General features: G+C 39.1%; 3 protein-coding genes across 8 annotated transcripts; 1 reads left to right on the forward strand and 2 right to left on the reverse strand.

Moving 5' to 3' along the window:
• Positions 1-1,309: 1,309 nt before the first annotated feature.
• Positions 1,310-6,069, reverse strand: LOC137745286 (phosphoribosylaminoimidazole carboxylase, chloroplastic). 4 transcript variants are annotated; one of them, XM_088681336.1, is made up of 16 exons: positions 5,614-6,069; positions 5,287-5,502; positions 5,077-5,188; positions 4,763-4,825; positions 4,506-4,628; positions 4,363-4,418; positions 4,144-4,217; positions 3,859-4,006; positions 3,552-3,725; positions 3,312-3,399; positions 3,108-3,224; positions 2,577-2,674; positions 2,358-2,475; positions 2,174-2,268; positions 1,876-1,982; positions 1,310-1,784 (listed from the first exon to the last, which is right to left on the reverse strand). In XM_088681336.1, the coding sequence occupies exons 5-16, from the start codon at positions 4,588-4,590 to the stop codon at positions 1,691-1,693; spliced, it is 1,254 nt and encodes a 417-aa protein (XP_088537462.1). In that variant the 5' UTR covers positions 4,591-4,628; positions 4,763-4,825; positions 5,077-5,188; positions 5,287-5,502; positions 5,614-6,069; the 3' UTR covers positions 1,310-1,690. The 4 variants fall into 4 exon arrangements, with proteins under 4 accessions (XP_088537462.1, XP_068341318.2, XP_088537461.1 ...); XM_068485217.2 differs by having other exon boundaries at positions 4,506-4,644; XM_088681335.1 differs by having other exon boundaries at positions 4,506-4,644; positions 5,077-5,192.
• A 991-nt stretch (positions 6,070-7,060) lies between these two features.
• LOC137745004 (myosin-binding protein 1) lies at positions 7,061-12,246 on the reverse strand. The gene is made up of 4 exons (XM_068484847.2): positions 12,017-12,246; positions 9,956-11,182; positions 8,187-9,773; positions 7,061-7,789 (listed from the first exon to the last, which is right to left on the reverse strand). Exons 2-3 carry the CDS (start codon positions 11,034-11,036, stop codon positions 8,209-8,211), a joined length of 2,646 nt encoding a protein of 881 aa, XP_068340948.2. The 5' UTR covers positions 11,037-11,182; positions 12,017-12,246; the 3' UTR covers positions 7,061-7,789; positions 8,187-8,208.
• Positions 12,247-16,106: 3,860 nt separating this feature from the next.
• On the forward strand, positions 16,107-20,201 carry LOC137745929 (uncharacterized). Of its 3 annotated transcripts, none has more exons than XM_068485960.2 (2): positions 16,107-16,546; positions 17,622-20,201. In XM_068485960.2, the coding sequence occupies exon 2, from the start codon at positions 17,741-17,743 to the stop codon at positions 19,988-19,990; it is 2,250 nt and encodes a 749-aa protein (XP_068342061.2). In that variant the 5' UTR covers positions 16,107-16,546; positions 17,622-17,740; the 3' UTR covers positions 19,991-20,201. The 3 variants fall into 3 exon arrangements, with proteins under 3 accessions (XP_068342061.2, XP_088537943.1, XP_068342060.2); XM_088681817.1 differs by having other exon boundaries at positions 16,124-16,546; positions 17,542-20,201; XM_068485959.2 differs by having other exon boundaries at positions 16,124-16,546; positions 17,552-20,201.

Genomic DNA, 20,201 nt, shown 5'->3' on the forward strand with positions numbered 1-20,201 from the left:
GGGGCTATGTTGTAAGCCTTATAAGGTTATACAATTAAAATACAAACGAATGAGTGATTGACCTGATTCCAACGGCGGCCATGGAAGTCGAACACGAAAAGAAGGGCACGGCAACACCAAGATCTTTTATAAACACCTAGCCGGATACAACTACTCTATGGAAAGTATTATGTTGTGTGTTCTAAGGCTTATAGGGACCGGTGTTTATATAAGCTAAAAGTTAGGGTTTCCATCCATAAAGGAAACCTAAACCTCCATCAAATCTATTTCCAATGTAAGACACCTTATAGGATAGATATCCTTAAGAGATCAAATCACAATCAGCATTATTCTCCAATATTATATTCCTTCGCTTCCTCCTCGAATTCAGTGGGACGCGTCCCACAAAACCACTGACGTCGGACAGGATCAATAACCATTTTCTCTGGTGCAACAGCATTCTTTATAAAGTACATGACATGACCAGAAACATATGGACGAGCACAGTGCCCCCTAGTATTTCTACTACCTTGAGGTGTTGATGAGGGCATTTGGCAACTTTCTCCAACATTTCTGTAATTTCCAATGTTCCTAAACACAGCTGCAGTAAGGAAACAGTTTCGTATGAACTGTACAACTTGGACTGCGTTTCTACGAAATATGAGAATCTCATACATAACTTGTGTTCAGGGTCATTTCGGATTTTTAGTCTCCTTTTCACTAGTTTTTTACTTCTTTTTAGTACAAATTCTTAATTTTTGGCTAGTTAAAACATGTGGTGTTCGGTTAAAAAAACTTATGATAAACCACTTAAAAAGTACATTAGACTCACTAATTGTAAGATTTGAGAATTCAACATGGTTAATCATGTCCATAAAAAAAACATAGACAATCTCATTGCTACCCTATCAAAAATATTAGTCCATTGCTTGAACATGTCCAAAATCAAAGGTACTAAGTAACGAGAAAATATTGCTTAAAGTTAACAACATTTTCAATTGATTTCCTTCAAATTCTATAGTTTCTAGGGAGAACTTAACGAAGTCGAGGTTCCATTAGAGTGATATGACAAATTAACCATGAACTTATTAACGGAGTAATAGGTGACAAAGTACCCAAAATAACACTGAACTTAAGTCATGACCTATTTTGAATGAAAAACTTAACGGAGTTGAGATGAGATAATGAATTAATGATTTCGAAAAGTTAATATGACAAACTGCTTAAAATTTTATTTCATGTCAAATTGAAAAAAGGTGTTTAAGTTCTTACGACATTTTTTTTTTTTTAAATCCCAAATGTAAATTAAAGGAAAATTCACCCAAACTACTTCAAAAATCAAAATACTATCCCTTTTCGTCGCAAGATGAAGACTGATCAAAATTAGAAGGTACACATATCTTATATTGTTACAAACATAAATAGAAGGCCTCATCTGCCCCCTGCCGGAATCGTCTTTTCCTCGTACTTCCCCGATTTGACCTCAATCCGAACAATGTCAACTGATGTTTGTAAGCAAAGTCATTCCACATTTTTCCAAAAACATCCTTCTGTTCATTTTTCTGCGACTCGATAAGCTGTCAGATACTCTTTTGCACATCTCTTTGTTGGAATTCAACCAGATACCATGTTTAATAGCACATTCCGGAAACTCCGACTTCAAGAGAATGACACTGCAAAAATTCAACAGATATTTGTAGTTTCTCCGACTTCAAGGATTCAAATAAGACTCCCAACCATCTCTCTGTAGTTTCTCTGCCTTCGTCAAAACTTCGTCCCTTGTGTCTTCTTGATACTGGGTCATTCTGCACTCAAGTTTAATTACCTCGTTAGAAAATGCAGGCAACCGAATACAAAAAATTTAAACCAAGACGTAATTAAGCGAAAGAACCCAACCTTGATACTAGATCAGCATCACAAACACCCAATATCCTAACTGCCAGCAAACCAGCATTGGTGGCGTTGTTTACAGCTACTGTTGCAACTGGGACCCCTCTCGGCATCTGCAATACGTACACAGATACAAAATAACTTTCCTGATAAATCGTAAAAACTCACTAGTACCAACAATAGAACCAACCCCACATACTATTCTTGTCAAACAGAGTATAGAAAATTGCAGCAATGAAAAGAAAAATGGAACAAAGCATAAGTTTATAGGGAAAAAAGCAGAACAATCTGAAATAATATGTACCTGCACAATGGATAAAAGAGAATCGATTCCATCCAATGTAGAAGCACGCACAGGGACACCAATAACGGGCAAAGGAGTGAGGGCAGCTACCATGCCTGCAAAACTCAAGCAGCAGTTCAGTTAACCCCATATAATGTATACTGCACTAGACAAATTTGTTTGAAGCATAGTTCATATGACTCACCTGGCAAGTGAGCTGCACCACCAGCACCAGCAATGATGACCTGAATGCCTCTCTCCCGAGCAGACAAGGCATAAGAATACATCAATTCAGGAGTTCGATGTGCTGAAACTATTCTCACCTGGAAATTATATCACATTAACATCATATAGTACTAAAAGGCATAGCTCACAAAAAACAGGTGATCAATTGACAGCGAACAGTAACATGTGAAAAGCAAACCTCATTAGGTACTCCAAACGTATTCAAAATCTTTGCAGCATCTTTCATAACAGGAAGATCTGAATCAGAGCCCATTACGATACCAACACGCGGTATGACTGCATTTGTAAAAAAGAAGCAAAATGAAGGTGATTTGAAGATTAAAAAAGTTTATTCTAATTAAAAAATTGCTAAGACCATTACAGTACAATGAAATGAAAATGGAACCTATGCAGTTTGGTTTATGAAGGGGTGCAGCTACAGGCACAAGGAAAGGAAGGGAATCACCACAAGATATAAAAGGTTAAAATTGTCGATAGCATGGTTGACTTGCCTTTCTTTCCCCAGACTTCTTAACAAAATTCAACCATTTTCATTCCCCTTGTACTCTTCCAATTTTACAGTAAATTTTCCACAACAATGATTCGTAATTTATGAAATTTACTGGTACATATAATAATGAAGCCAGCTAAGGTTAATACGTATAACCGTATAACCATATAGGACCTGCAACCTCAGAATAATCATGTGAAACCACCCTACTACAACTACCTGCAGACTGCCTATCGAATCTTTCTTCATTTAGCATCGACTCTAGATGCTTTTCGACATTGCCCAGGGAAGGTCCAACAATGGTGATATGACCCATCTTCCGCTGCTTCCGCATTTCTGCCACATCATAAATATATAGGTGATTCTTGAGTATGACTCAGAAATAAGCAAGATGTTGTAATATGAACAAAAGCAGAATCTAACCTGGCTTATCATACCAATGAACAGTGGCCCCTGGAATATGCAATGCCCTTCTAATCAGCTGCTGAGCTAGAAGGAAACCAGGTTCCCCCTGAAAACATAAAAGAGGCATGACAGCCATCAGCATTTGATTAAGTGATTTATCTTCCACGAGCATAGTGAAAACTATACTTTTTTTAGAACTAAAATCAGAAGATAAATGCTGACGGATGGTGATCACCACAGTAATGAATTGAATCTCACCTCATCTTCACCAAGTAAATTGTACATAATCGCAGCTGGAGTTTTCATCGATGGATCACCAAGTGGAAGACCAACAACAGCCCTCAAATGCTGTTCATACTGTGAAGTGTGGCAAGACTCTATTGTGTGATGACCGCTATTGTGAGGTCTAGGAGCTACTTCATTTAGCAAAATCTGACAAGAAGCAAGTACATTCACAGCTTAGTTAAATGCAGCAGACTTTTAAAAGAGAACTAAAATACATCAACCAATCGATCACGAATAAATAACCATAACAAAAAGTTGTTAAAAGAGGTAGAATTGTTACCTGATCATCCTTTGTTAAGAACAACTCAACTGCAAAGACACCAGCACCTTCTAATGAACGAACAGCTCTGGTTGCAATATCAGTGGCCAGCTTTCTGATCTTCCATGACATGTTAGCAGGTGCCTTTACAATGTGACAAATGTTTTCCCTGCAGAAATGATCCCCAAACATGCATGAACTCATCCGGCTTTATGTGGATATTATCATCTAAATAAACAGATATGAGAAAATTAAGATCAAAGATTGGCTGGTGACAGACAATTCAAAATTTAATCTGCATCTTACTTGTGTATTGTTTCAACAACAGGGTAGCACACGATAGAATTGTCTCTTCCTCTTGCGACAATAACAGCCAGCTCCTGCAGTTACATTGCCAAAAATGTAAAGGAAGTTTCTTTCTTATGAACTCACTCAGAAGCATTTGTGTTTTGTTGGGCATTAATATGTGGTAATGTAAATCATCAAACAATGCTCATTGTCTCAAAGTAACATCTAGAGACCAACCTTTACAAATGGGGCCCATTTCTCAACATACAAGCCACGATCAAACCCTCCAAGAGCTGCAACAAAGTTCGAACTATAAAAACTGCATAGGCTTAACTAGTTGAATCAACGTCAATCACAATCCGTTTTGATGAACATATTACCAGTCACAGCAGACGAAAGCTCATCCTCACTCTTAGCAACAGCATTTCCACGTCCATCGTAAGCTAACCTTTTACTTTTTATCATAAGAGGATAGCCAAAGAGGTCCCCTGCTCTCTTGGCACCTTCAAGATCATCTATCTGCCTTAGCCACATTTTACAGTAAATAATATATAATCTTGCGCTCTCTAATAGAAAGCAAATTTACAAAAATCACTTATGCTAATACTTCAATCAGATGGAGAAATGAGTAACAAACCTGCATGAATTCAGGAAGGGGAATATCATGCTTCGAAAAATGAACCTTTTGGAGATACTTATCCTGTTACATTCAAAACACGAGCCAATACTTAACACACTACAAAAGAACAATGCAGCGATACATGGAATGTCGCAACACGTCAATACAAGGGTAAAATTTTATGCCTAAAATGTGAATGTTCCTTGGGAGGAATGAAACTCTGTACATAAAACAATCTGTCCAAATGGATGAATGTTTGTAGCATACTAACTTTCACATGCATTGACGGGGTAATAAAAAATAAAAAGCGATCTCGAAAGGAATACACAAACCTGAATTATTCTGATTGTAGAGGCTTTGGGTTGGCAATCCACTCCTTGCTGCTCAAGCTTCTCCAAAGTCTCCACATCCACATGCTCAATTTCCACAGTCAGCACTCCACACCTAACTACCACGATTATGATTACCCTCCATACATAACATTTCCAACTACACAAAACAGAAAAACATAAAATTGGATTACAAGAACATAAAATCTTCACCTCTTTGCGAATTCCTGGACCGTTGCGCTATCATCGAAGCTTCCAACCATATGATGATGGGCAATCTCACTAGCCGGGCAGTTCTCTAGTGGGTCCAATACCATCACTTTAATCGCCATTTGCGAAGCTGCTTGGCAGAGCATCCGACCCAGTTGGCCTCCTCCAAGAACACCAACAATCACATCCGCAACTCCATGGAACGCTGCATCATCTTTCCTGCACAACAAAATATGCAAATTCCACACATTTATTCGAACACTCTTCCAATTTACTTAAAAATCGTTGCTTTACATAACTTGAAACGAATTCCGGGAAACGAACATTTACCCAGAAGTCACTTGAGGGTCACGTGATGCTCGGCAGGCGAGGACTGGATTGCGCTTCGTTTGGAAGCGCTGCTTGAGCCAGAGAGAAGAAGAAGCAGAAGTGAAAAGCAGCTTGTGCTTTTCCATGGAGCAGGAGAATGCGTTTTTGGTTTTCGTCGAGGCCAAACACGGCCTAAACTCGAAATCCGGCGACGTGAAGAGGGATTCACAGCAGCTAGAGCTCTGCTGAAGCATTTTAGAGGGAGTAAACCGAAGCCCCACGGCGGCGCTTTCTCGTTCTTGCTCCCTCCAAATTAGGGATGAATACCCACTACAACTACTCTCTGTTTGCCCCTAAGAATAAAAGAATCTTGAAAATTAGAGCACTAACCACTTCTCCCTTCTGCGGGGTAGGAAGGTCTTGACGGCTCTGAAGGTTTCTGGGTTCTCTCTTCTGCGGGTAGGAAGATGAAGGTGGCTAGGTTTTTTACCTTTAATTAGATTATAATCTAATTTATTCAGAATAAATCAATAAGGCATATTTTAACTCTTTACTTTAATTAAATAAATAAAAATATCTAATAAAAATGTTTTTTAAACATAAATATAAGATAAAATAAAATAAACAAGGGCAATTTAGTAATCATATTGATATGTATTTCGATTTAGCTGAATTAGTAAACAACTTATATGAATTCAGTTTCATTCCTATTCCGATTCCTGAACATTTAAGTAAACAACTTGAACATGAATCTGATTCTGACTTCTCTTCATTTCAATTCATCCTCAATCTAATTTCTCATATTTTGATTACGGTTACGTAATCGAGTCATAAGGTGGTAAAGTGCGACCCCACCTCTAGGACTTTTACTTGAAAGGTAATGCAACGGTCAATTTAAAATTATATTTTGTAAATCATATCATCCTTTTTAACTTAAAGAATAATGATAGGAGATTGTTAATTTAAATTATATTTCGCAAATTATATGACAGGGTTGTTTATGTATTTTAAAAGTTGAAGGGCCTATTATATCACACAAAGTTCCGTATTCTAACACATTATTTCCAAGAAAGCAGCCAAGTATTATCCATATTCAATTAGAACTTAATTCCTCAACCCTTTTAGCAACGATACTATCGTTTGTTAAAAAAAAAAATTTAATTGATTCTCGGTGTGAATTTTATCAATTTAAGTTGACTTCTATTGACTCCGAATAGACTTTAAATGAAAATTTTATATGAAGATGAATAAAATGGCAAATTGAAGCCAACAAGACTCCCAACTTTGCGAGAGTCACAGGATGAACATCTATCGTACTTAGTCTTACCTTTGGTGTGCAAAGAGACTATTTTCAAGGCCCGAACCTTGACCTTTTGATTACAAATGAGCAACTTTACCGTTATATCAAGACTCGCCCCCCTCCCTATATGAAGATGAAGATGAATATGACAAAAAATAAACTATGAGGTTGCACAAAACGAAATGACATCAATCTTTTTATTGATACTTTACAGTTTTACACACAAGAATCAACCGTTTTACATTTAAATCACTCATCCACTCCATATAAAACCAAAAAAAGGTGAAAAAAATAAAAACCAAAAAACAAAAAGAAGAAAAATAAAACAAACCCACTCAAACTCTAATTAGTAAAAATAATAAAATTTAAAATGAAAAGCTCACCAAATCTACATATTTCCAAGGTAAAATGTGAAATATGTCAGACCCAAAATGAGAAATGTTTTAGTGTGCCGGGAACATGTCCAGTAAACCAAGTGTAAAAAAAAAAATTTATATATATATATATAATTTTTTTTTTTTAAATTTCTAACTAATTGTATTATTATACTTGGTGTACCAACTTATTTCCGGCACACAAAAAAATTTATCCACAAATGGTGGGGAAAGGGAGAAAAACGACCAACTGTATAGTATAAGGGAGGGACTCAACTCCTATCATATTCTTTTTGCCGACTGTGGAGGGGAAAAAAAGCTATATTACTGTACACCTGATACGCCAAATCTTCGAGGGTGGTGATTTTCAAACTCCCGTTTTCTCATTTTGTGCTTCTCCCGTTTCTTTTGTCCCTCGATTGTTCTTCGATTTATTCAATCCAAAGACTAGACAAACAGAGAAGAGTGAAAACTACTAGCCGCCTTCTGCTTTCTCGAAGATCATGTCCTTTAAACACGCCACCTGACATAGAACAATGTACATATTAGGGACAAGGGAAAAGCTTTCTAAATTTATTCGACATGTAACTGAAATACTTGTGTTATCCATGCATTATGTTTCTACTATCCTCGTGACTCTGTAAATTGAAACGAAACAGCTATTAACAGACCTAGCTATGTACTCGGAAGAGAGATAAGATATGCTAGCAAGACTAGGACGTGCTTTTAAAATAGCTAAAAGCGCTTTTGGTGAAAATGTTTTTGAAATCAATCCGTAAAAATGAAAGTGAATCTTGAAAAAAGCACTTGAAGTAATTCCTTCAAGTGTTTTTGGAACCCATAAACATTTCCTCTAAAAGCGCTTTTAGTCATTTTAAAAGCACTAAACGAGCCCTATGATGTTTGAATAAGGAACTCACCTTTTGTTATGGCGCTACAGACTCAAGCTGATGTTTGATCTCTTCTTATCCCGATTTTTCGTAATTCCCCCAGGTAAGAAGCTATATCTTGAATGAACGTCAGTCCCTCCTCACCGTATCTAAGCGAGTTAATCGTGTGTTCAAGAAACTCCCTGTCCGCCTCGAGTGTCTTCAACCTCTTAAGAACATTGGAACTCAGGACCCGGAGAGAAGCTAAATCAGTCACTTGACGGAGATCTGCAGAGTTTGGCCTGCTGCTATGAAAATCACATTGTCCCTTGCCATTTGACAGAGGGTTTTCAAGTGATTCAGTATGCCCCGACGATGATACATACACTTCATGTTGCACTGGCAGGTCATTCTCTCGTTTTGCAACAGCTTCTTGGGAGCCTCCATTTTCAGAACAATCACCTTCGGACGAATCCAAGTTTACCCCATTGGTAGAGAACAAAGAAAGTGACTTCTCTAAAATCTCTAGATATTGTAAGATTTGTTTCTTCTCATCTTCGAAATCCAAAAGTGAAGTTTTTACACTACCACCATCCTCATCACCAAAAGTCGTCGCGGCTCCTTCAACTTTGCTGTGTGTATGAGGCTTTCCATAATCCACGTGTTTATGTACACTTGAACTGTGTTCCATGTTGCTTGATTCAGAATGATCGACCCCAATATCCCTTGCCTGAATATCACCAGTTGTCTCTGCTAGATTAGCGAGCATCGATTCATTGGGATACTTAATCCTATACAATTCCAGCTCCGCTTCTAGATCTTGTATCTCCTTCTCTTTCTCGACAAGAAGGTCTTCTGTCTTTTGCAGCGCTTCATTATCATACTCGGCTTGCTCTTCTATCATTCTTAGCTGCTGGCGTGCTTCCATATGGAGCGCTGCTTTCTCCTCTTGCAGTCTCGTAATCATCGCCATTGCTTGATCTGAAGCAATTGCAGAAGCATTTCTTTCTTCCTCCAACTCCTTATACAAAGCGCTCATAATTTTCTTGTCATGCTCAACCTGCCGCTTTAATCGATCAGCAATACTCTCACCCTCAATTTCACTGACAACGCTCCCGTCTAGAGACAGCCCAGACTCATTTCTTTCAAGTGAGATCCTCTTGCTAAGTATCTGCATTCCAAAAGAATTGGAAGTATCGGAAGCTTTCAAATCACCACTATTTGCAGACAATCTCGGACTCATTACACTTCCACTATTTGCAGACAATCTCGGACTCATTGCCCTTCCACTATTTGTAGACAATCTCGGACTCATTGTGCTTGTTGATTGCTCAAGCCCTCGATTAGCAGACAATTGTGACAGCAAGAGCTTCAAATCTTCACTAGCTTTTGAAGAGTCCTTCCCAATCCATTTTTCTGCAACCCCACCAGACAAATGCTTTCCTTTACTAACAACAACAAGCTTATAAGCATCACCAAGATCTAGAACATTGGTTACTTGCACATCAGCGTTGCTTGAAACGGGGTTTGTTTCCACACCTGTTTCAGATGTTGTAAGTGGCCTGACTTCTTCCTTGTACAATTCCCCAGATTCCACCACAGATGTTTGATCAATTTCACGAGTTCCAGTAACATCACCTGAGAGAAACCACCACAGACAAGATTGATGATTGTGAAGTTAACTTACTGCAGTAAACAATGGGTGCTTAATGCACAAGCATTTCATACAAGAAGCAATAAGATATTGAATTCAAAGAGGAAAAAATTAACGAAATCAAGACAGTGTGGAACAGAGGAAACTGAAAAAAGTTCGAACTCACTTCTTTGTTTTGATACTTCAATTGGGCGTTTCATTGCATTTGATGATGGAGTGGGACTGTCAACAACGGGTCCAGTTGACACAGGGACATCAGCCTTGCTCTCAACTTGTTGCCAGTTAAGTTCCTCCAGTCTATTGGAAATAGCTAAAGTAGATGCTACAGATGTACTATCATGGGACACAAGATCAACTTGTACCTCTGACACCAAAACTGGAGGCTCAGGAGCAGATGTTGGATCTCTCGAAGCTGGAGTAATAACGCGAGGCTCAACATATTGAGATAAATCTTTCTTGCGATTGTGGCCTTCATGAATCAAAGCACTTGCATCATCATCATCATCGTCAGAATAATGAACTTCCGATTCAGTATCAGAATTAACCTTGAGCTCGGTATATCCAACATGAGATAAAGGGTGAAGCCCGCTGTCTCGAATATGAGTGGTTCTCACTGACATAGATGGTTCATCTTGTTTCCTCAGTTCTTTATGATTACGTTCAATAACATGAGAGATGGGCACATCAAGTTCAGCCTCAGATTCTAAAATCTTTTTCTGAATCAACTTTTGAGAATGCCCCCGAGAAATCCACGGCTGATTGCAACAAGAACAAAACGTTCTGCTTGAAGAGCAAGGATTATGACCCCGGAGTATTGGGTCCTGATCGACATCAAATTTAGGATCGTCCCCCAACTTACCCACCAGTAATCTGTATGTCTCAGCATTGGATCTATTAATTGTTGCAAATGAGAAGAGGCAACTCTCACACATTCCATGAACATCTACGAGCTTATTGTGAGCATGGCAAAGAACTAATGAAGAAATCTCTGACTTATGATTGCCGCAGAACAGGTCCCAATGATAACCAAGTTTTTCCTTGCCCAAAACATGATCAATCCTTGAACACAGCAGGCAAGGCGCTCGCAATCCACAGTAATAAGCAAACTTCGTAATTATGTATGAGAATATGGCGTCAACAAACAGCACAAAAATTAGCAGCCATTCAAAAAAAGCGTATACCAAAGCTTTAGACCAATCCTGGGGGGCTTTCTGCGACAATGCAGATGAAGTCCCCGAGGCAGCCATTTGCGCGAATAGGAAACACTCCAGTCCTTCAAATGTGAATCAGTAATCCAAGGTGAAATTCAGTAACGTTTCTCGCAGCAGACAAGGAAGATACGGGAGATTCAGAACAATCAACGAAACAGCTTACTTAACACCGGAATCTAGGCCTGCATTACAACTTCCGTTAGCTGAGAGAGCACCACAGAACAATCTAAACATAACAAAATGATCCCGAAACTTACATTTATCGAAAATAATTCTGAAAAGGAAACATCTTAACCCGAAAACAGAAAAGGCAAGTAAGTGACATGCATAGACAAAACATTCCTATGAAACGCAACCTCATTTCTCACAGAAAACCCCCTTTCTCATCGAAAACCCGACAGCGAAAGAATCAATCAAATGCAGATTAAACCAATGCTAATGACCCCAAATCTTATTTCTCAACAGGATCAAAACCCACATAATCCAAAGCTTAAATTTCCATCAAAACCAGAAACCCTTGAGGGTCAACGCCTTAAAAAGCACAAATTCATAGCAACAGATAGTAACCAATTAATCCCAGAAGATCAAACAAATAATCTGAAACAACCAATATCCAAAATTGCAGATACAATTTTACCAAAAACAAAGATTCTAAGAAATAAAACAAAAATTAAAAAAAAAATTAGAAATTAAATTTCAACACTTGAAATTAAAAATTGGAAGGTTTAATGGCCTGATTCAATCTAATTAACCAGACTTGACTTTACACAGCAGAAACTCGATTCACATAAAGAATCAATATTTAACCAAAACCCAATTCAATCAGCAACAAAAATTTCAGATCATATCATTTACAATTCGAAAAGTTGACTAAAATGATCAGAAATCAAATCGCAATTAGTCATGATCAAAATCAAATAATATACAGATTTAAATATTTACGACATGACGATCAAATAACGAGAACATATCAATGTAGCAAACGGGATCAGATAACTACGAAATTAGAAACTGACCTGTTCATGTGGTGGAGCCAAAGAAAGAAGTGGAATGAGTGATTTTTTCAGAACAAATGACAAAAAAAAAAAACAACAAACGAGTAAATGGGTTTCGTGGGAGAGTTTCCGAGAGACAGACAGCAACGAAAGACCAACCGAAAGATTGAAGCTTTACAACATCAGAGGACGCACGTTGCCGTCTCACATCGATAGAATTCAAAAGTTGGGAGTTGAAATAAGAGCCGACTGACAGACTCCAAAAAGTCGGCTGCAGATAAAGCAGAAAACGACACAGTACCGAAAGTGCCCACTATAAAAAAGAAAAAAAAAGATTTGATAGGCTGTTGGATCAACAGCCAGGATTTTCCCACCAAAAAAAAATATGAACAGCAAAGATTCCCGGGAGAAAAAAAATTTCTTAGAAGAGAAGAAAACGTGGATTAGAGAAGATGAGCAAAGCTACTCTTATTATATGTGTGTGTGTGTATATATATATACATTTTTTTTTATCACATTTGTATCAGTTTTTTAATAAAGATGGGTCCATCAACATATGTTGTATAAAAAAATGTGATAAGAGTAGCATTGTCAGAGAAAAATTGGAGGGGATAAAATCAGTAAAATTGGAAAACCAGAATTGTAGCAAGAATTGAGGCCACGGATTGAAACTTTGTACTGTTAAAATGTCTCACATCGACTGTATCAATGACAAAAAAAGAGTTTAAATACCCTAATCACACTCCAATTAATATCGAGACTTTTTGTGATAAAACTCCATACCTAAAGGATTGTGCACTTGGTAATTACCAAGTTGAGAACAATATCAGTATTGTTGGAAGTGACATCTCTCTAATAATTATACATGGTATCAGAGCGGGCCTGTACAATACTGTCACTTAATGGGTGGGTCTTCTACATGTACAAGGCTGCTTAGTTCAGCTAGCACATAAAATTAGATTGGTTAGACAATTTTTATGTTGAGAAAATTGTGGGTATGATCCCTAAACTTAAAATTCATGACCATTGATCATTTAACTCCTCAAAACATGCAGTTCTGATCCTTTTTATCAACTCTATTAAAACTTCTATCACAATGAGCTATGTACCACTCACATGAGGCTGAATCAAGAGGCAAATACTGAAAATTAAATGAAAAATTTGTATAAATGGTATCTCAACTTTATCCTAATTGGAGAAATAGTCCCTCAACTTTAACTCAATTGGAGCAATGATTCCTGAATTTTAACCCAATTGCAGAAATGATTCTTCAAACATGACTCGTATTTTTACGAAAGTCTTGATGGAGTCGACGAAAATAACCATAACTACACGTTTTGATGAGTTTAAGGGATAAATAGTAATAAATTTTTAGTTGATGGACCATTGCTGTAATTGGGTTAAAGTTGAAGGATCATTGCTCCAATTGGATTAAAGTTGAGGATCATTGCTACAATTTTCTCTTTTATGTTTTAACTTTTAAGGGATTTTGGAGGAAGAATTTGAGTGTTATGTTGTCATATCCCGGCCCGGGACGGAACCACTTCCCGGGCCCGCTCCACCACCGTAGCACGATATTGTCCGCTTTGAGCTTACCATTCCCTCACGGTTTTGTTTTTGGGAACTCACGAGCAACTTCCCAGTGGGTCACCCATCATGGGATTGCTCTAGCCTCATTCTCGCTTAACTTCGGAGTTCCTACGGAACCCGAAGCCAGTGAGCTCCCAAAAGGCCTCGTGCTAGGTAGAGATGAGAATATACATTTAAGGATCACTCCCCTGGACGATGTGGGATGTCACAATCCACCCCCCTTAGGGGCCCGACGTCCTCGTCGGCACATTTCCGGCCAGGGATTGGCTCTGATACCAATTGTCACATCCCGACCCGGGGCGGATCCACTTCCCGGGCCCGACTCCACCACCGTAGCACGATATTGTCCGCTTTGGGCTTACCATTCCCTCACGGTTTTGTTTTTGGGAACTCACGAGCAACTTCCCAGTGGGTCACCCATCATGGGATTGTTCTAGCCCCCTACTCGCTTAACTTCGGAGTTCCTACGGAACCCGAAGCCAGTGAGCTCCCAAAAGGCCTCGTGCTAGGTAAGGATGGAAATATCCATATAAGGATCACTCCCCTGGGCGATGTGGGATGTCACAATCCCCTGGGCGATGTGGGATGTCACAATCCACCCCCCTTAGGGGCCCGACGTCCTCGTCGGCACACACGCGACCCGGGTTAGGCTTTGATACCAAACTGTCACATCCCGGCCCGGGCGGGACCACTTCCCGGGCCCGCTCCACCACCGTAGCACGATATTGTCCGCTTTGGGCTTACCATTCCCTCACGGTTTTGTTTTTGGGAACTCACGAGCAACTTCCCAGTGGGTCACCCATCATGGGATTGCTCTAGCCCCCTTCTCGCTTAACTTCGGAGTTCCCATGGAACCCGAAGCCAGTGAGCTCCCAAAAGGCCTCGTGTTAGGTAGGGATAGGAATATACATTTAAGGATCACTCCTCTGGGTGATGTGGGATGTCACATATGTTTTGGTACGAAATAGTTTTGTTAATACTTGTTGGGAATTGTTTTTTAAAGAAACATTTTTGTTCACGCACTGTTTTGCTAGAAGAAACATGTTGAAATTTTCAATAAATATCTAAAATTTCTCGAGAAAACACTTTTATAATTCAAAACAATTTCAGGCTTCGTTTATAAATTCTTATTTAAAATGTACAAAATGCAAATTCAAATGGTTTCAGGGGAAGATTTAGTGTGCAAATGAAGATGCCAAATTATAGTGAAACTGTTGTACGCAGAAAAAATGCTTCAAGCTCAACCAACAAGAAGAACGAGAAGTAGCGGATCGAGGAATGCATCTCAAAACCATAGGAAGGATTAGAAATGCACTGCATAATCATTATAAATGTAAATAAGATTGAGAGAGAAGCTGCATCTTGGAAAAGTACTCATGTTTCCAGTGATGTATTCTCGCCTACCATGACGTTTATTACGAACCATTTGACATATATATTCTTCGAACCTATCAAAATACAAAGACCAATGCTCCAATTTTTTTAAAAGTTTAAAGACCAATTTGATTTGAGACGGAAAAAAAGAGTGGTGCTATTCACCAAGGTTTTAAAAGACGTTAGACGTTAGTCGGGCGGCAAGCTAGGGTCTAGTGCCTAGGCAAGATCTAGGTGGGCGCCTAGGCAGACTACGCGGATTTAACTAAATCCATTATATTTTCATGTAAATAAATGTATGTTTATGCTTAAAATATATATAATTTCATCGTAAACTAGAAAATAGAATGACACATATATTATGAAGTATTGGAACATAATGAAAACAAGGGGAACCAACATATAATGTGTGCTCATTTAAGTATTCAACAAGTCTCTTACAATTTATTGAAAAAAAATAAAATGCAAAATGAAGATTATCTATTTTTTGCCTAAGTGAGTTGCAACCTAGGCGAGTGCATATGCGGTCTAGGCGGGCGCCTTAGCAGGTCTAGGCGCACTTTCTTAATTTTCAAAAGCCTAGACGTTAATCGGGATGGTGGCTAGCTGCCTAGAGCTTAGGCGGCTAAGCGGTGATTTTTAGAACAATGCTATTCACATACTTATTTTTATATGTTTCATTTTTTTTATTTATCAATTTCTGTCTTTTGATCATGTTTAGTTTATTCGACCCGATGATCAAAACTAAAAAAGTGTCTAAAAGGTAAAAATGAGTGTGCCGATTTATTTCACCACCAAAAAAAAGTTATCTTTTACGCTAAGGTGAGGGGAAGTCGGTTAAACCACACAATATGCAACCTAATTTGCTATCGAATTCGTCATCCATAAGATTCGAACTTAAAACCTCGCATTAACAAGTGAAGAGGAATACCAGTACTAAATGGTGTGACATATGTACAAATTTATCTGGCCATACATGTGATTTGATAAATCATATCCATGATGTTTTTAGGTGTTTATATTGAGTACGTGTTCTTCCTGCAAATTTGTATCATGAGTCCACTAGGCCACAACTACTTTATTTTTCTCGTGTGTGCGCCTTTTGCCATTCCATTCCATGTAAGGCAAAGCCAATATAAACCAAGTAGGGCAAAACAGGAATTCGAAAAAACCATTCCCAATTTCTTTGACCTAAATACCCCCTTTTTTCTCAAAGCCCCTCATACCTGTATTTCCCTTCTCAATCCTAAACATACACTGCCTCTTCTGCCCCTGTAATTCCCAATCTCTCTTCCTCTCCTTCTTGCCCTTCACGATTTTCTCCACAATTTACCCGCCAATTTCCTTCCGCTTCGTCTTTTCAAATTGTCGTTGTTTTTTGCCCCTTTTTTCTTCTGCACTCTCTGCTTCTCTTCTTCCTGCAATTCCAAGACCTCGACTTTCGAGTTGGATCCGCCTTCTGCAGCTTCGGGATTTCGATTCTTGGTGTTTTGAGTAAAATCCAGTTCGTCTTTTTGTTGATTTGATCGATTTTGAAGATGAGCTTGTGAATTTAATTGGCTGGAGCTAGGGTTTCGATAATTTCAGGTACCTTTTTGCTTGATTTACACTGTTGAGAGCTTTTATTTTGTGGGCTTTCTTTGATGGGTCTGTGTTGTTTGGAGTTTATTTTAATTTTTGAAAGTTGATTAATATTTGAAAGTTTAATGAATATGATCGTTTATTTCTTGAGTGGCATTTTAATGGTTGTGTTATTTTGTGTTAAACTAGCTTGTTTTGCTGTTAATTTGGTGGTAACGATTGGTCTGGTTGAAAGATTATTGCTTTGGCTTCAATGTCCATGATGATTTGTGAATGAGATAAATTTGTTGATTCTGTGGTTACTGTTCTTGTATGAAGTAAGAGTTACTGAATTAGAGTGCTCTTGCTTGGTGGCTGGGAAAGTGTTTCAAAGCAAGGGGGAGTTCAATTATAGATTTTTTGATTATTTTATGTTTCGGTTTGAAGAATGCAAGCTTGGTTTATATAATGTCCGGGGTATAGGTGAGACACCCGAGTGACGCTTGTGCTGTAAGAGATTTACAATGTGAAAGGCTTCGTTAGACTTTTCGATTTCATTTGTTTTTATACTGTTCTCAGCAGAAGCAAATGAGAGACTTGGTTTGTTTGACTGGTTTAGATCTCCAATAGCCACGGTTGTATGTTTTAAATGTGTCGGGGTAAAATGCCGTGGCAATTTTTGGTTTGATGTAAATTTGATATAAGCAGCTGAAAGGTGGGTTGTTCAGTCTGGTATGTTGTGTTCATGAATCAGGCTTGGGTTGTGTGTATATATATTTTATGGTATTATTATGACAAATTGGTGCACTAATGTATAAATTTCTTCTACTTTCTTTGTCTTTTCAATTGCATTGCTTCTGATCACGGTTTAGCCTTTAGGCATTTGTTTGTAGCTGTTACTTGCTTTGGAGGCATGCAGATTTGAGAAGTGAAAGCATGTGTCAAAATTGCTGACTGTTTGTCTTGCTAAGTGTGTTTTTCATATTTTCCATATTTTATGTATTATTTTCTTGTGTATGGAGATGTGTGCAGATTCAGAGTTGATGCTTGATGTGATAGAGGCATGTGATTCTTTACTGATCGTAGCTATATTGCTTTGTAGACATGCTTTAGTACAGTTTGAAAGGCAGTGCTTCCAACTATAAATTGGTTGTTTCTTTGGGAGACTGTGGAGCTATTGCCGTCTTTGTTATACTTAATACAGCGGGTTTGACTTCTTTGATGGCTAACCACGATTTGATGCTTGGGCAAAGTCACAATTTAGCGCTTGGGCAGAATCAGCAAGTACTGGGCCACAATCATAACGTAGGCCTTGGGCAAAATCATGATTTTCAATTGGGACAGTCTAGTGACCATCATTTGGGTTTGGGACAGGCCCATGACCATGACGTGGGTTTAGGGCATGCTGATCATGAATTGGGTTTAGGACAGAGCCATGACCAAGAAGGGGATGATGGTCACAGCTATGGGCATGATAACGAGTTAGGTGTGGATCAGAAACCCAATCATGATGACCATGAAATGGCTCTTCCTACTCAGAACCATAGTATGGTCTTAGAGAACAATGAACTGGCCGTCTCAGAGGGCCAAGAACTTGATGAAAACATGGAACTGTCTATGGTTCAAAATAATGAAATGGGGATAGAATCTGCCCATGGTTTGAGTATCCAGGCATCTGATTTTGCACTCAGCCCCAGTCCTGTGATTCAGGCCCGTATGGCGCATGTAAATCCCAATTATGAATTGTCAGTGGGGCAAGAGTTCCCTGATGTCAAGAGCTGCCGGAGGGCGCTAAGGGATACTGCTATTGCTTTACACTTTGAAATGCAGACTATTAAATCTGACAAGACTCGCTTCACTGCCAAATGTGCCACTGAGGGATGCCCATGGCGTATTCATGCTGCAAAGCTTCCTGGAGTTCCAACTTTCACAATCAGGACCATCATTGATAATCATACATGTGGAGGAATTTCTCATCTTGGCCATCAGCAAGCCTCGGTTCAATGGGTTGCAAATTCTGTGGAGCAACGGCTTAGAGAGAACCCTAATTACAAGCCAAAGGAGATACTGGAGGAGATTCACCGAGTTCATGGTATCACCTTATCATACAAGCAAGCTTGGCGAGGCAAGGAGCGTATCATGGCTGCAATGCGTGGTTCCTTTGAAGAAGGGTATCGCTTGCTTCCACAATATTGTGAACAGCTTAAACGGACAAACCCAGGGAGTATTGCATCCGTCTATGCATGCATGAATGATAACAGCTTCCAACGCCTCTTCATATCGTATCAGGCATCAATTTATGGGTTCCTGAATGCTTGTCGGCCCCTCCTTGGACTTGATAGGACATATTTGAAAAGTAAGTATCTGGGAACTTTGCTTCTTGCAACCAGTTTTGATGGTGATGGTGCTCTCTTTCCTCTGGCATTTGGGGTTGTTGATGAGGAGAATGATGATAACTGGATGTGGTTTCTTTCTGAACTTCATAATCTGCTTGAGATTAATACAGAAAATATGCCTAGGCTTACAATTTTGTCGGACAGGCAGAAGGGCATTGTAGATGGAGTTGAAGCAAACTTTCCCACTGCTTTTCATGGATTTTGCATGCGTCACTTGAGTGATAGCTTCCGCAAAGAGTTTAACAATACAATGCTTGTTAATCTTTTATGGGAGGCTGCTCAAGTTCTCACTGTTATAGAATTTGAAGCAAAAATTTTGGAGATTGAAGAGATATCACAAGATGCTGCATTTTGGATTAGGCGAATTCCACCTCGCTTGTGGGCTACTGCTTATTTTGAGGGAACAAGGTTTGGGCATTTGACAGCTAACATAGTTGAATCTCTAAATGCTTGGATATTGGAGGCGTCGGGTCTTCCAATCATTCAGATGATGGAATACGTCAGAAGGCAGCTGATGACTTGGTTCAATGAGCGTCGAGAGATCAGTATGCAGTGGACATCGATTCTTGTGCCCAGTGCAGAGAGGCATGTTTTGGAGGCTGAAGAGCATGCACGCACTTATCAGGTCCTCCGTGCTAATGAGGCTGAATTTGAAGTTATATCCCATGAAGGGACGAACATAGTGGACATTCGAAACCGTTGCTGCCTTTGTCGGGGCTGGCAGCTTTATGGTTTGCCATGTGCACATGCCGTTGCAGCACTTAAATCGTGCAGGCAGCAAGTCAACCGATTTACGGAGAGCTGCTTCACAGTCACCACCTATCGGAAGACATACTCACAAACAATACATCCTATTCCAGACAAATCCCTCTGGAAGGAGTTATCTGAGGGAGATCCAAATGGGAGCATGGTTGCTGATGTTCTAATCAATCCACCTAAGTCCCTCCGCCCACCGGGACGACCAAGAAAGAAGCGTGTTCGAGCAGAAGACCGTGGCCGTGTGAAGCGAGTGGTGCATTGTAGTCGGTGCAATCAAACCGGCCACTTTAGGACGACTTGTGCGGCCCCCATCTAGATTGTGTACTTGGAGATCAGTTGCTGCTGCTATACAATCTGAGTACGCCCCTCGTTTGTGCAAAGGAATTTTTGCTTTTTGATTATTTATGTAGTCTTTGTTAGTTAGATCGGTAATTAGTTAGTCAATGGTGTATTTCGTGGTGATTATATGGATATGCTGTCATAATATGAATGTTATTAGCACCAATAATTTTCAACGTTGATGGTGA

The sequence above is a fragment of the Pyrus communis genome, chromosome 12 (genome assembly GCF_041283825.1).
Source record: "Pyrus communis isolate YQ-2024b chromosome 12, ASM4128382v1, whole genome shotgun sequence".
Classification (NCBI taxonomy): Eukaryota; Viridiplantae; Streptophyta; class Magnoliopsida; order Rosales; family Rosaceae; genus Pyrus; species Pyrus communis.